The sequence below is a fragment of the Carcharodon carcharias genome, chromosome 18 (assembly GCF_017639515.1).
Source record: "Carcharodon carcharias isolate sCarCar2 chromosome 18, sCarCar2.pri, whole genome shotgun sequence".
Classification (NCBI taxonomy): domain Eukaryota; kingdom Metazoa; phylum Chordata; class Chondrichthyes; order Lamniformes; family Lamnidae; genus Carcharodon; species Carcharodon carcharias.
In genome coordinates, this window is record NC_054484.1 from 84,423,589 (window position 1) to 84,440,487 (window position 16,899).

At 43.6% G+C, this 16,899-nt stretch overlaps 1 protein-coding gene across 2 annotated transcripts in view; it reads left to right on the plus strand.

The window, feature by feature from the left end:
* The first annotated feature begins 218 nt into the window (after positions 1–218).
* LOC121290376 (AP-1 complex subunit sigma-2) overlaps positions 219–16,899 on the plus strand; it is a 49,420-nt gene continuing 32,739 nt past the window's right edge. Inside the window, exons 1-3 of one of the 2 annotated variants that reach the window (XR_005945789.1) lie at positions 219–299; positions 8,485–8,663; positions 14,378–14,486. Coding sequence is in view for 1 of the 2 variants with exons in the window: in XM_041210768.1 (XP_041066702.1) it covers positions 240–299; positions 8,485–8,663; positions 14,378–14,486 (348 nt within the window). In the remaining variant the exon portion in view is untranslated. The remainder of the gene's footprint in view (positions 300–8,484; positions 8,664–14,377; positions 14,487–16,899) is intronic. The other variant, XM_041210768.1, reaches the window with a different exon arrangement.

The window sequence follows — 16,899 nt, forward strand, 5'->3', positions numbered from 1 at the left end:
AGTAGGTGATTGACAGCTTCTTCGCCAATCGCTGCAGTCGCTTACTGCCATTCACCTTCCCAGGAAAGGGGCGGGATCGCAATCTGCGTGATGGACAAAGACCCTGTCCAATCACCATGAGTAACATCAGCTCGTCCGGGATAGAAAAGTGATGGCCATTCCATTGAACCACTCAGAGTGCAGAACACGGCGGGCTTTTGTCCGCTAATAGTCCATTGAGGGGTGAGGAGGCGGGGCTAATGCGGAGTCAGGAGCACGGAGAGCGGGCAGTCCTGAGGCGCCGATACCCGGACAGCACGGTGAGGGTGAGGGGGTGAGGCAGGGGCAGAGGACCGCTCTCGCGGGGGGAGTCCAGCTCCTGGAGCCGTGGGTCGCGTGGAGGGGAAGGGGAGTGGGGGTCGCTTATGACAGCCACTGCAGCCGGATCCGGGTTCTGGGCCCTGTGCCTGAGAGAGAGAGAGAGAGAGATCCCGGGGTATGGGGGAAAGAGGGAGAGATACCCACAGCCAATCCCCTCCCCCAAGTGACCCTCCCCCTCCCCTTCAAGTGTCCACTCCCCCTGCCCCCTCAAGTGTCCACTCCCCCTGCCCCCTCAAGTGTCCTCTCCCCCTGCCCCCCAAGTGTCCCCTCCCCCCCCAAGTGTCCCCTCCCCCCCACCCAAGTGCCCCGTGTTCCCCCTCCCCCCCCCATGTGCCCCGTTCTCCCTCTTTCCCTGCCTCTGCAAACCCTGATCTGTGGAACATCGTTAGCTATTTGTAAAGATTTGCTATTGGCACTAGCCCTCACACTCATTATCGAGCCTTCCAGATTAGAAATGATCTGTAGTTCGCACAAACAGGGAAGGATTTAGTATATATTTTTTCTAAGTTAAAAGGCCCTTGTTTGGGATAGTATGGTGGTAAACCAGGGCCCTGTGACATTAGCTGGAGGTAAGTCAAGTGGCCACCTGTACACAGGTCTGAGAACAACCCTCAATCCTCCCCAACATACCAAGCAGGGGGAGAGATTTTCCTGAGTGTTGCCAGTATACTGGAAACCAGTGGAACTTTTTAAATTAACTGACAAAATATAAACCAGATCCTTCCCTGTTTGTGCAAACTACAGATCATTTCTAATCTGAATGTTCCTTAATGGGTATGAGGGTTACTGTCAATAGCAAATCTTTACAAATGCCTAACAGTGTTCCACAGATCAGCGTTTGTGGAGGCAGGGACAAGCTGCCACATGGCAGAATGGTCAGAAAAGTAAGAGCACATGGGATACAAGGGAATGCGGCAAGTTGGTTTCAAAATTGGCTCAGTGACAGATAACAAAAGGTGATGGTTGATGGATGTTTTCGTGAATAGAAATTGGTTTCTTGTGTTGGGGCTCAGTGTTGGGTCCCTTACTGTTTGTTGTGTATATATTAATGATTTGGACTTAAATGTGGGAGGCATGATTGGGAAATTTGCAGATGACACAAAAATAGGCCGTGTGGTTGATAGTGAAGAGGACAGTTGTTATCTCCAGAATGATATCAATGGTTTGTTTTAAGTGGGCAGAAAAGTGGCTGATGGAATTCAATCCAGTGAAGCGTGAGGTAATGTATTTGAGGAGAGCAAACAAAGCTAGGGAATACACAATAAATAGGAGGATAATGAGAGGGGTTGAGGAAGTGACAGAGCTTGGTGTGCATGTCTGTAGGTCCCTGAAGGTGGCAGGACAGGCAGATAAGGTGATAAAGAAAGCATATGGAATGCTTTCCTTTATTGGACGAGGTATAGAATACAAAAGCAGGATGTAATGCTGGAACTGTATAAAATTCTGGTTTGGCCACAGCTGGAATTTTGTGTACAATTCTGGTCACCACATTACAGGAAGGATACAGTTGCTTTGGAGAGGGTACAGAGAAGATTTACAGGAATATTTCCAGGGCTTGAAAATTGCAGCGATGAGGAAAGATTGGATAGGTTGGAGTTGTTTTCCTTGGAACTGAGGGACCTGATTGAGGTGTACAAGATTATGAGGAGCCTGGATAGTGTAGACAGAGATGCCGTTTCCCATAGTGGAGAGGCCAGTTACCAGGAGGCACAGATTTAAGGTGATAGGTAGAAGGATTAGAGGGGACATGAGGAAAAGCAACTTCACTCAGGATGGTGGGTGTTTGGAATTCGCTGCCTGGTTTGGTGCTGGAGGCAGAAAACTTCAACTCATTTAAAAGGCACCTGGATCTGCACCTAAAGTGCTGGAATCTGCAAGGATATGGACCAGGTGCTGGAAGGTGGGATTAGAATGGGCAGCTAGTTTTTTCTTCTCCAGCTGGCGCAGACACGATGGGCTGAATGGCCTCTCTGCTGTAACTTTCCTATGCTTCTATTGTGTCCATTCAGGCACTCTGTCTTGGGAAAATATGGTCATCAGAAAAAATTAAAGCTGCATTCTCCACACATTTCATTCACTATTGGGAGTTCCTGCGAATTCTAAAAATAATTTAATGAAATTTATTCATCTTCCTCAGCTGTTTGTTTTCTAATGTTTCTGTTTTGCTCAAAGCTTGTGACTTGTTCATATGCTGCCAAGGTTGCAGGGGTGTTGTTGGCAGATTATAAGATTTGTTTTAACACTAAACGGGTGGAAACTTGTGACCGGATCTGGCCAGCGGTCTTTCAAAATACTAGCAATATTGGGGATTATATTAAAATAAAATAAAGCAAATGTAATTCTGTATTTTCAGATTTAGATCAAGTTTGAAATTTGACTTTCAGTTCCCAGGCTGCCTGTGCCTTTGTGTAAAGAATAAGTTTGAATTGATCAATTATTTGGAGTTAAGCCTAATGGGAGAAGAATAAAAACTTGCTGTGTTCCCCTTTCCCATCAGTCCAAGTTTAGAAATGGTCTTGAGTCTGCAAAATGGCTTGTGTCGACAGTGTGGATTGTGCATGGTGGTTTCAAAAGTCATTATGGTGAGATCTTGGAAAATATGGACCACTTTCCGTGTCTTGGGAGCCTCCTCTCTACAAAGGCAGATATAGATGACAAAATCCATCATCGCCTCCAATATGCTAGCTCAGCTGATTGAGGAAAAGAGTATTTGGTTTACTGGGCAGCTGTGATCCCCATGCTGCTATATGCTTTGGAGACTTTGACAACCTACAGCAGGCACCTACAAGCACTGGAGAAGTACAGCCAGTAGTGCCTTCGCAAGATCCTCCAAATTGGGTGGCAAAAAAGCGGATTCAGCAACAGCGTCCTCTCCCAAGCCAATTGGCCCAACATTGCAGTGCAAATCACTCAAAACTAGCTTCTCTGGTTGGGACATGTTATTCGTCTGCCTCTCACTAGACTCCCGAAGCAACTGCTTTAACAGAACTTGTTTGCGGCAGGAGAAACCTAGGAGGGCAGCTGAAACGCTTTAGAGATGTCCTCAAAGCATCCTTGAAGAGGTCAAACGTACCTGCTGACTCATGGGAGACTCTGGCTTGTGGCCGACCAAAATGGAGAAGGTTTATTCAGGAAGACACAAAACACATCGTGAGACTTCTGGAATATGCAGAGGTGTCAGAGGGAGCGCACAAACCCCCAATGTTGAGCATGTTGGGCCTATGCTCATTGGAGTTTACAAGAATGAGAGCTGATCTTATCGAAACATATAAAACTGAAAGGCTTGATTCGACAGGTTGGATGCTGAGAGGATGGTTCCCTTTTGTGGAATCTAGAACTAGAGGGCATAGCTTCAAGATCAGTAGTCTTCCATTTAAAACGGACATCAGGAGGAATTTCTTCTCTCGGGAGGGTTATTAATTTTTGGAATTCTCTACCTCAGAGAGCAGTGGAGGCTGGGTTATTCAATATATTCATGACTGAGTTACATTTTTAATTACAGGGGAGTCGATGGTTATTTGAGTTGTGGGGTGGGGGGGGCGGTGGGCAGCAGAAAAGTGGAGCTAAGGCCACAATCGGATCAGCCATGATCTTATTGAATGCAAAGCAGGTTTGAGGTTATAGTACAGGGACCGCCGGGCCATTGTATCTTTACTGGCTCTTCATTTCCCTTTTGAAAGCCTCAATTGACTTTGCCTCCATCACACACTCATGCAGTGTATTCCAGATCCTAACGACTCACTGTGAGAAGTTTTCCCTCATGTCACCATTGCTTCTTTCGCCGCTTAACCTTAAATCTGTGCCCTTTGGCTCGCCATCTTCCACCAATGGAAAGAATTTCTTACCTTTTTTTCTCCAGACCCCTCATGATTTTGAATACATCTATCAAATCTCCTCTTAACCTTCTCCAGGGAGAACAATCCCAACTTCTCCTATCTATCTGCGTAACTGAAGTGACTCATCCCTAGAACCATTCTCATGAATCTTTTCTGTAATCTCTCTATTGGCTTCACATCCTTGCCAAAGTGTGTGTTTTATACAGGTTTAACATAACTTCCTTGCTTTTGTACTCTGTGCTCCTATTGATAAAGCCCAGTGTATGCATTGTTAACTGTGTTTTCAACTTCTCCTGTCACCTTCAGTAATTTGTACATCCTGATCCCTCTGTTCCTGCACCCTCTTTAGAATTGGACCCTTTATTTTATATGGTCTCTCTCCATTCTTCCTACCAAAATGAATCACTTTACACTCCTCTGCATTAAATTTCATCTGTCATTTGTTTGCCCAATCCAGAACCATTTAATGTCCTTTCCAAGTTTAATACTAACCTCTTCGTGGTTCACATTACTTCCAAGTTTTGTATCACCTGTGAAATTTGAAATTGTGCCTAGTACACTAAGGTCTAGGTCATTATTATCAGGAAGATAACACAACCCCTGAGGAACTTCACTATATACTTTTCTGCAGTTCGGTAAACAACCATCATTAACCACTTCTCTTTGTTTCCTAACATTCAGCCAATTTTGTATTGATGATGCCACTGAGCCTTTTATTCCACGAGCTCTAACTTGTTCAAAAGTTTGTGTGGCACTTTATCAGTTGCCTTTTGCAAGTCCATGTACATCACATCAACAGCATGACCCTCATCAGCCCTCTCTACTTGATCAAGAAACTCAAGTAGGTTAGTTAATCACGATTTTCCCTTAGCAAATCCTTAACAATGGGTTTGTTATGCTCTTTCCTTAGCATTGTCCAAGAAACTCTTGCCCCTCTCTGTCCTTTACGCTACTATCATCCCAGTCTATATGGTTTGAATTCAGATAATTAAAGTCCCCCATTATAACTACTCTATAATTCTTGCACTTCTCTGTAATTTCCTTGCAAATTTGTTTCTCTACATCTTTCATGTTAGTTGCTGGTCTATTAACTACACCAAGCAATGTAATTGCACCTTTTTTGTTCCTTAACTCTAGCCAAATAGGTTTTGCCCTTGACCCCTCTGGGGCATCCTTTCATATGAACATAGATACGAAATAGGAGCAGAAATAGGCCGTTCGGCCCCTTGAGTCTGCTCCACCATTCACTAAGATCATGGCTGATCTGTTTGTGTTTCAAATTCCATCAACCCCGATAACCTTTGACTCTCTTGCTTGAAAGCATTCTATGAACTCCTCATCCAGGCTACTACTGCCAATCTGATTTTTGTAGATTAAAATCACCCATGGTTATTGCTGTCCCTTTATTGCAAACACCCAATATTTCTTGTATACTTTGTCTTACATTGTGGTTACTGTTAGGGGGCCTGTAAACCACTCTCAATAGTGACTTATTTCCCCTACTATTCCGCATCTCCACCCAAACCGATTCTACATCCCGATCACTTGAACCAAGGTCATCTCTAACTATTGCATCAATGCCATCCTTGATCAATAGTGTTACCTCTAGCTTCCTTTTCTTCTTCAATGTCATATACCCTCAATATTCAGGACCCAATCGTCACCCTGCAGTCAGGTCTCCGTAATGGCTGTCAGATCTGAACCCACTTCCCCCACACCAGCCTTTGAGCCATGCATTCATCTCTCTAATCTTATTTGCCCTATGCCAAGTTGAACATGGCTCAGGTAATAATCCAGAGATTATTACCTTTGAAGTTCTGCTTAATTTGGTACCACGCTGTTCATACTGACTATGCAGACATATATGGTGCCGGGGATAATTCGGACAATACTATTGAGGTCCTGTTTGATAATTTCCTACCTAGTGAAAGAACTAATGAGAGATTTGCTAACTACTGATATTATCTTTTTTCAATATACACTTACACTGCAGTGAAGCTTTAATATGAAATGGTTCAGTAAGCATTAGAAGGCTAGCTGGAGACTGAAGGATCAAAGAACATTTTAATGCATTCATTTTAACTAGTTTATTCTTTCATGGTATGTGGGCGTTGCTGGCTAGTCCAGCATTTATTGCTCATTCCTAATTGCCCTTGAGAAGGTGGTGTTGAGCTGCCTCCTTGAACTGCTGCAGTCCATGTGGTATAGGTACACCCAAAGTGCTGTTAGGGGGCAGTTCTAGGATTTTGACCCAGTGACAGTGAAGGAACTAAGTCAGGATGGTGTGTTGCTTAGAGGGGAACTACCAGGTGGTGGTGTTCCCATGTGTCTGCTGCCCTTGTCCTTCTAGGTGGTAGAGATCATGGGTTTGGAAGGTGCTGTTGAAGGAGGCTTGGTGAGTTGCTGCAGTGCATCTTGTAGATGGTACACGCTGGTACCACTGTGCTGTGGAGGGAGTGGATATTTAAGTTTGTGGATGGGGTGCTGATCAAGCAGACTGCTTTATTCTGGATGGTGTCGAACTTCCTGAGTATTGTTGGAGCTGCACTCATTTGGCCAAGTGGGGTGTATTCCATCACACTCCTGACTTGAGACTTCTAGGTGGTGGACAGGCTTTGGGAAGTCAGGAGGTGAGTTACTCTCTGCAGAATTCCCAGCCTCTGACATGCTTTTGTAGCCATGTTATTTATGTGACTGGTCCAGTTCAATTTCTGGTTAATGGTAAACACCCAGGACATCAATAGTGGGGGATTCAGTGATAGTAATGCCATTGAATATCAAGGAAAGATGGTTAGATGTTCTCTTGTTGGAGATGGTCTTTGCGTGGCATGAATGTTACTTGCCACTTGTCTGCTCAAGCCTGGGATATTGTCCAGGTCTTGCTGCCTTTGGACATGGACTGCTTCGGCATCTGAGGAGTTACGAATGGTGCAATTATCAGTGAACATCCCCACTTCTGACCTAATGATGGAAGGAAGGTCATCGATGAAGCAGCTGAGGATGGTTGGGCCTAGGACTGAGGAACTCCTGCAGCGATATCCCAGGGCTGAGCTGATTGACCTTCAACAGCCACAACCATCTTCTTTTATGCCAGATTCCAACTGGTGGAGAGTTTCCCCCGATTCCCATTGACTTCAATTTTGCCAAGGTTCCTTGAGGTCACACTCGGTCAAATGCTGCCTTGATGTCAAGGACAGCCACTCTCACCTCACCTCATGAGTTCAGCTCTTTTGTCCATGTTTGGACAATTTGGCTCTTTAATGATGGAGTTAAGGAGTACCTTCTTGGAATTGGACAAGCGCAGCATCTACAGTCAAGTGGAGAAACCACTTATAAATTGGGGTTGTACTTTGCTAGTGTTTTGTTTGGCTTATCGGATGGGAAAAAGAGTACTTACCATCTAGGTGCCACCTTGTGCATTGGCTTTCAGATTCTGTGTCCTTGTTACTAACCCAGAAACAAAAATTAAAAACTGAAAGAACAAAGGATTCATCCTTTAAGGCAAAATATGTGGGTGCTGAAAATCTGAAATATGAAGCCAGGTAGCATCTGTGCAGAGATAGTGTTTCAATTTGCTGTCCTTTCATTTGAACTGGAAGATGATAGAGATTAATAACAGAGCCTGGGATAAAACGGAGTGGATAGAGGAAAGATAAGAAATCTATCAAATATTAAAACTTATGTCGGTGTACTGCTTTGACAAATGTGGGGATGATGTGGGTTATGCCCTTGCCAACTGTGTTACCCCAAGAGATTCCTTACTTGTGTTTTTTAAATTGTTTTTGTTGTTGGTTTATTTAAGTATTTGGGCTGGCAAACTCTTCTATTTAGCTTGTCACTTGTCCAATGGTTTTTTGCCTTATGTGCAGCCTGGAACTAGTCATACATGTGAGGAAAGTTTATGCTGAATTATTTAATGTTTTAGTGTATCCACACGAGAGCAAGTTCGTGAAGAGAGTGAGATGGAATAAAGTGGAAGGAGGTTGAGAGAGAGATGGAATAAGGTGGAAGGAGGTTGAGAGAGAGAGATGGAATAAGGTGGAAGGAGGTTGAGAGAGAGAGATGGAATAAGGTGGAAGGAGGTTGAGAGAGAGAGATGGAATAAGGTGGAAGGAGGTTGAGAGAGAGAGATGGAATAAGGTGGAAGGAGGTTGGTATCGAGGATAAACACTGGCTTAAACCTGTTGGTGCAAACGGTCTGTTTCTGTGCCATAAATTAAATATCATTAATGATCGTGAAAAGAATCAAAATAATGCTATCTGCTAATGCTTGAACTTCTCTTAACAGATGCAGTTTATGCTGCTTTTTAGCCGTCAAGGGAAACTTCGACTGCAAAAATGGTATGTTCCCCTGTCAGATAAAGAAAAGAAAAAAATTACAAGGGAGCTTGTCCAGACAGTCTTGGCTCGCAAACCCAAGATGTGCAGCTTTCTGGAATGGAGAGACCTGAAGATTGTGTATAAAAGGTTGGAATTCAGACATTCTCTTTTAGCTCTGGAGTGTATATATCATTACTGGGATAGTCAGCTGCTTTATCATTTCTTCAGAATTATCTATTCTGTAGCAGGAATATTGGTGAAGTGTGTTAGCTGAGAAGGGTGCCTCTGGGTGCAGGTTGGTGGAGTCGGGGGGGCTGGGTGTGTGTCGGTAGGGTGGTGGTGCTCTGGATGCTTGTCGGTAGGGTGGGGTTGGAGTCTGGGCGCGTGAGGGGGGGGGTGGGGCCTGGGCGTATGGTGGGGGCTGGGCATGTGTCGGTGGGCAGTGCGGGGTGTGCTGACAGTCACCGGAGTGTGTCGATGGTGCATTGGTTTGGTTTTCTTGCTGTGATCCTCCCCCTGTCAACTTGAAAGCAGATGGCTGTGGATGACCTAATGGAGATCTTTAAAATTATGAAAATGTTTATTATAGTAAACAGAATTTTTCACTTAGAGCAAAGTTACTACCAAAGGGAGTGTTTTAAATGAATAGTTATCGATGTACACCCTCCCCTTTAAATACAGGTGTATGAGGAAAATGGCACTGGAGGATTTTTGCTAATACAGTCAGATGAGATGGGGTTGGGAGGATGCTCAATTGAAGCATAAACACAGCCATAGACTGATTGGGCTGAATGGTCTGGTTCTGTGCTGAGTATTCTGTCATTCTATGCATCCAGTGCCAGAAAGTATTTCTTCATGTGGGGAGCGAACAGCGGCTGTAAATGTTTTCAGGAAGAATGATTCAGACCATCAACAAATAGTAGATGATGTTATGTACTGCCTGCAACATGTGAGAAGTCCTAGATGCTCTTTGCGCTCTGACTGACCACGTATGCAGGAAGTGCCACCAGCTGCAGCTACTTGAGCTCCGAGTTTTGGAGCTTGAGCGGCAGCTGGAGGCGCTGAGGTGCATCCGCGAGGCTGAGAGTTGCGTGGATAGCACGTTTTTAGACCTGGTCACCCCACAGCTTACGGAAGTGCAGACAGAGAGGGAATGGGTGACCATCAGTCAGAAGAAAGGTGTCAGGCAGGTAGTCAGTGCATCTCGCTCAAGAACCCGTTTTTCTGTGTTGGAAAACAGTGAGAGGGACGGTTCCTCTGGGGCATGCAGCTATGCTCATGGCACTGAGAGTGGCTCAGCTGCACATGGGGGGAGAAGAAAGAGAAGAGACTCAAAAGTAAGAGAAACAGACAGGCGTTTCTGCAGCCATAGATGTGATTCAGCATGGTATGTTGTCTCCCTGGTGCCAGAGTCAAGGAAGTCACTGAACGGCTGCAGGACATCCTAAAGAGGGAGGGCAAACAGAGATTGTGGTACATATTGGTACCAACGACATAGGTAGAAAGAGGGATGAGGTCCTGCAAGCGGAATTTAGGGAGCTAGGAAGCAGATTAAAAAACAGGACCTCAAAGGTAGTAATCTCTGGATTACTTCCAGTGCCACATGCTAGTAAGTATAGAAATAGGAGGTTAGTCAAGATGAATGCGTGGCTGGAGAGATAGTGCAGGAGGGAGGGCTTTAGATTTCTGGGACATTGGGGACCTTTCTGGGGGTGGGATCTGTACAAGGCGGACAGGTTGCACCTGAACCGGTATGGGACCAACATCCTTGCAGGGACATTTGCTAGTGCTGTTGGGGAGGGATTAAACTAACTTGGCAGGGGAATGGGATCCTGAGAGGAGGTTCAGCAGGGGGAGATGCACAGCCAAAGTTAGAAGAGAGAGCAAGTGAGTCTGGAAGGAATAGAAAGTATAGGCCAGTTAAGGCACAAGGGAGTTTGGCAATGTTGGATGGTATTTTAATGCAAGGAGTCTGATAAATAAAGCAGAAGAGTTGAGGGCACAGATTAACACATGGAAGTATGATGTCATTGCTGTCACAGAGACATGGTTGAGAGAGGGACAGGATTGGCAGCTCAATATTCCAGGACATAGGGTCTTCAGGCGAGACAGGGAAGGAGGTAAAAGAGGAGAGGGTGTTGCAATATTGATCAAGGAATCAATTATAGCAGTAAGGAGGGATGACTTCTTAGAAGGCTCCTCAAATGAAGCCATATGGGTAGAACTGAAAAACAAAAAAGGGGCAATTGCATTGTTGGGAGTGTACTATAGGCCCCCAAACAGTCAGAGAGAAATAGAAAAGGAGATATGTAGGCAAATTTCAGAGAAGAATAAATATAATAGGGCAGTAATAGTGAGATTTCAACTTCCCCAATATTAACTGAGTTAGTCATAGTGTGATAGGTTTAGAGGGAGTGGAATTCTTAAAATGCGTCCAGGAGAGCTTTTTAAGCCAGTACGTAGCAGGTCCTACAAGAGGGGTGGGGTCGATCCTGGAATTAATTTTAGGGAATGAAGCTGGGCAAGTGCTAGAGGTATCAGCGGGGGAGCATTTTGCACATAGTGATCATAACTCCATTAGATTCAAGGTTGTTAGGGAAAAGGACAAGGATGGGCCAGAAATCAGAGTCCTAAATTGGGGGAAGGCTGATTTTAATAATATCAGATATGATTTGGCCTAGTGAACTGGGAGCAGCTACTTTTAGGTAAATCTGTGTCAGAGCAGTGGGACTCATTCAAGAAGGAAATAGGGAGAGTACAGAGCCAACATATTCCAGTACAGACAAAGAGTGGGACCAACAAATCCAGGGAACCCTGGATGTTGAGGGATATATGGGATTGGGTAAAGAGAAAAAGGGAGGCTTATGGCAGATACCGAGAGCTCAAAACAGTGGAGGCCCTAGCGGAGTATAGAATGTGTAGGGGAACTTAGAAAGGAAATTAGGAGAGCAAAAAGGGGCATGAAAAAACTTTGGCAGGCAAAATAAAGGAAAATCCAAAGTTATTTTACAAATACATTAAGAGTAAGAGGATAACTAGGGAAAGAGTAAGGACCCTAGTAGCAATTTGTGTGTGGAGCTGGAAGACGTAGATAGGGTTCTAAATGAATACCTTATGTCGATGATCACAAGTGAGAGGGACGACGTGGGTATGGAAATCAGGCAGAAGGACTGTGATATAATTAAAGAAATTAGCATAGATAATGAGGAGGCTCTAAGTGGTCTGGCGGGCTTAAAAGTAAATAAATCTCCAGTCCGGGATGAAATGTATCCCAGGCTGTTGAGTGAGGCAAGGGAGGAGATAGCAGGGGTGCTGGCAATAATTTTCAATACCTCTCTGGCCACAGGAGAGGTGCCAGAGGACTGGAGGACAGAATAACTGGTGGTACCATTATTCAAGAAGGGAAGAAGGGATAAACCAGGCAACTACAGGCCATACAATCTAACCTCAGTGGTGGGGAAACTATTGGAAGCAATTCTGAGGGACAGAATTAATCTACATTTGGAGAGGCAGGGATTGATCAAGGACAGTCAGCATGGTTTTGTTAAGCGGAGGTCATGTCTGACCAATTTGATTGAATTTTTCGAAGTGGTGACCAGGTGTGTAGATGAGGGCAATGCCTGTGACGTGGTCTACTTGGACTTCTGCAAGGCTTTTGATAAGGTCCCACATGGGAGATTGATAACGAAGGTAAGAGCCCATGGGATCCAAGGCAATTTGGCAAATTGGATCCAGAATTGGCTGAGTGTCAGGAAGCAGAGGGTGATGGTCGAGGGGTGTTTTTGTGACTGGATGCCTGTGTCTAGTGGGGTTCCACAGGGATCAGTGTTGGGTCCCGTGCTGTTTGTGGTATATATAAACGATTTAGACTTGAATGTAGGGGGGTTGATCAGTAAGTTTGCGGATGACGCAAAAATTGGTGGGGTGGTAAATAGTGAGGAGGATAGCCTTAGATTACAGGAGGATATAGACGGGTTGGTCAAATGAGCTGGTCGATGGCAAACGGAATTTAATCCGGATAAGTGTGACGTGATGCACTTGGGCAAGACAAACAAGGCACGGGAATACACGATGAATGGGAGGACCCTGGGAAGTACTGAGGATCAGCAGGACCTTGATATGCATGTCCACTGGTCCCTTAAGGTAGTGGGACAGGTAGATAAGGTGGCTAAGAAGGCACATGGGATACTTGCCTTTATTAGCTGATGCATAGAATATAAGAACAGGGAGGTTATGCTGGAACTGTATAAGATCCTAGTTAGGCCACAGCTAGAGTATTGCGTGCAGTTCTGGAATCTGCATGATAGGAAGGATGTGATTGCAGAGGAGATTTACCAGGATGTTGCCTGGGCTGGAGAGTTTTAGTTATGTGGAGAGATTGGATAGACTGGGGTTATTTTCCCTGGAGCAGAGGAGATTGAGGAGGGACATGATTGAGGTGTATAAAATTTTGAGGGGCTTAGATAGGGTAGACAGGAAAGAACTTTTCCCCTTGGTGGAGAGATCAATAACCAGGGGGCATAGATTTAAGGTAAGGGGCAGGAGATTTAGAGGGGATATGAGGAAGAATTTTTTCACCCAGGGGGTGGTGGGAATCTGGAGCTCACTGCCTGAAAGGGTGGTAGAGGCAGAAACCCTCATAACATTTAAGAAGTATTTGGATGTGCATTTGCGATGCCATCGCATAGAAGGCTATGGGCCTAGTGCTGGAAAATGGGATAAGAATAGTTAGATACTTGTTTGACTGGCGCAGACTCGATGGTCTTTTTCTGTGCTGTAGACCTCTATGACTCTATGACTTGTTCTGAGATGACACCTTTGACCTTTTTACTTCTGTTCCTCCAAGTCTCAAACACACTTTCATCCTGATCAGTGTCTCTGATCACTGTCAGTGATTTGATCATATTAAAAGGATATTTTATCCACTTGTCAGACAGCCTCTTCTCTTTGTCAGCTGCATCTTTGTGTGGCTGCTGCCACTAACTGACTCCCTAGTCATGCCTGTGACAACATGTGCTTTTTGCCCTTTTTTTATTGAACTTCAGCTCCTGATGTTTATTCTGCTCCCTGTCACCTTGCCCTGATGCAAGGACAGGACGATTCTCAATACAGAGACCAGGAATAAAATGTACAAGAGCAGCAGACATTGAAGGATGAGTTGGAGATAGATTTTTCGATACGCTGTTAGTTTAAGGCTTGTATTGTAATTTGACCTCCTTTACATTCGGGCTAAAAATTGGACAAATAATGTCTTTCCACCACCCCTCTTTTATTTAGCCCTTGCAGCAAGTTTTCTCCTACGTTCGTTCAGCCCTGACATTGAAGTGTCATTTCTGGTGTTTTAAAATCACTTCTGTATTTTAGATTGTGCAGTGACTGACAGGTTGTACATTTAGTTTTTTTTTCATCGTACCTGTGCTGTGCACATAAACAAAAGCTGCTTGCTGGAGGAGTTGTCTTGACTTTCAGCTGAGTGGAATTTGGTCATGCTGCATTTTAAAGTTCTGTTTTTTCAGTGCTTTGTGACATCCTGAAAATGTGAAAAATGCTCTGCAAATGTTTAGTTTTTCCATATTATTTCCATAGAGGGTGAATTCAACCCCACTAGTTATGAGTTTAGTGCCATTAATTTGTTCATTTCGGTATGGATTTAATAAATGTCTAAAAATGCTTATTAATATTGGATGCATGTAGACTGGAGCTCAACATATGTTAATTTAACATGTATTTTGAGGTTTACTTTAGAAGTGTAAAACAGTATTTTCCTTAAAATTCCTGTAGTCAGTCCTCTGGGTTGATGCTTTCAGGTAGGGTGCAATGGTTTTAATAACTTATGTGACTGAAATATTATGTTTGTGTAGGTATGCAAGTCTTTATTTCTGCTGTGCTATTGAGGACCAGGACAATGAGCTCATAACCCTTGAGATTATCCATCGTTATGTTGAACTCCTAGACAAGTATTTTGGAAGTGTGAGTTGAAAACCTTTGATTCATTTTATATATAATAACAGCCTTTGTGCATGGCAAATGTGACTGATATTTAAAATTGGAAGGTGTGACTGCAAGATAGATTATGAAGTCATGTGCCTCTCAGACAGTCCTTTTCATACACCATTGAACAGATCTGTCTGCTTGTAAGTTTCTTAAGTGCTGTTTATCCTGATGTATACTATCTGATAAATATACAAAGGGGAAATCTCATTATTCAAGGTTCAGATCAAAAGCCCAATTTAATCCAGATTGGAATTGACTAATTATTCAGAGCATTGAACAAGTTTAATGGCTGTCAAAGACATAGTACATTTTAGTTATCTGTTCATTTTCTTCCTTCAAGGTGAATCATGTCATTTACTTATTTTGTTTAATTTTGGAGATTAAATTTTTGACTTGCTGGTATGAAAACTTTCCAAAAAGGAAAAAGCCCTCAGAGCAGGATCATCTTCTCTTCCAAAATATTCTCATTCAAAGCTGCCCCCTCACTTTCAATTGTCAAGAAGCAGGGTCTGATTCCACAATGCTGACAACCAACCTAAGGAGTTGTATGACATCAATGGCTTAGTATTAGGCGTGCTCAGTTAGCTCAGTTGGCTGGATGGTTGGTTTGTGATAGTGATGCCAACAGTGCAGGTTCAATTCCTGTGCTAGCTGAGGTCAACCTCGCCCCTCACCTGAGGTGTAGTGACCCTCAGGTTAAACTCAGCACCAGTCATCTCTCTCTAATGAGAGAGTAGCCTGTGGTCCTCTGGGACAATGGCAACTTTCATTCATTTCATTCTAATGATGCACATTCTATCAGAGGCTATACTAATAGCAACCAGGAGGTTGACCCATCCATTTTGCTATGGACACACACATAGTGGTCAGAACATTTAATTGGATTGGTATGTACATTTATGGGTATAATTTTCAAGTTGACCACCTGAATTATGTACATGGCCATCTCTGGTGCATTTCAGTTTGAAACCTTTTTTAATAACAAGAGATATACTTGCATTGGAAGCAGTTTAGAGAAGGTTCACTAGGTTGATTTCTGGGCTGGAGGGATTGTCTTATGAGGAAAGATTGAGCTTTCGTTGGAGCTTAGAAGAATGAGAGATGATCTTATTTATTGAAACTTATAAGCTGATGAGGGGACTCGACAAGGTAGAAGCCAAGAGGATATTTTCCCTTGTGGGGCAATCTAGAACTAGGGGGCACAGATTCAAAATAAGGGGTCTCTCATTTAAAACTGGGATGAGGAGGAATTTCTTTTCTCATAGGGTTGTTAGTCTTTGGAATTCTCTTCCACAGAGAGCAGTGGAGGCTGGATCATTGAATATATTCAAGGCTGAGTTAGACAGATTTTTTGATCTACAAGGAAGTCAAGGATTATGGGGTCAGTCAGGAAAGTGGAGTTGAGGTCACAATTGGAGTAGCCATGACCTTATTGAATGGTGGAGCAGGCTTGATAGGATGAATGGCCTCCTCTTGCTCCTATTTCTTATGTTCCTTTAACAAAATTTTATCATTGATTTGAGATCTTGGAATTGGATTTGGAATAATGTCATGAACCAATATTCTGTAAAAGGGGCTTTTATGAATTTAAACCCAATTTTTTTACAAGATTAATTGAAAGGCTAGAATTATTATTGCCATGTAGCACTTAACCTTAATTCCCCTCTATTGCAGACCTGAATTTGGAAGTGTACAGTTATGGGTATTGGGATTGGCAAAAAGGACATAAATGATGAGGGAAGTGAATCAAAATATAACCTGCAGTAACTATTATGTAAATGTAAGCTTTAATATGGACCATACAGCAGCAAATCAGAATCTTGTATAATTAGTTAATACTCCAAACTTGTGAAGTTCCATGTCACAGTGTATTTTTGTAGCACCATCTGTCAATGGTATGGTGATTAAATACATAACTTGCACTTCCTAAATGTTATATCTGTTTGTGAAGACAAATACATTAGTATTGCTGACATAAAGCTACTCACTTCCCTTGATTAGAAACATAGAAAATAAGAGCAGTAGGAGGTCATTTGGCCCTTCGAGCCTGCACTGCCATTCAATATGATCATGGCTGATCCTCTATCTCAACAGCATGCTCCTGCTCTCTCCCCATACCCCTTGACGCCTTTAGAGTTCAGAAATATTTAAATTTCCTTCTTAAATATATTCAGTGACTTGGCCTCCGCAACCTTCTGTGGTAGAGAATTCCACAGGTTCACCACCCTCTGAGTGAAGAATTTTCTCCTCATCTCAGTCCTAAATGATCTACCCCGTATCCTGAGACTGTGACCCCTTGTTCTAGACCCCCCCCAGCCAGAGGAAGTGTCATCCCTGCATCCAATTTGTCTAGCCCTGTCAGAATTTTATACATTTCAATGAGATCCCC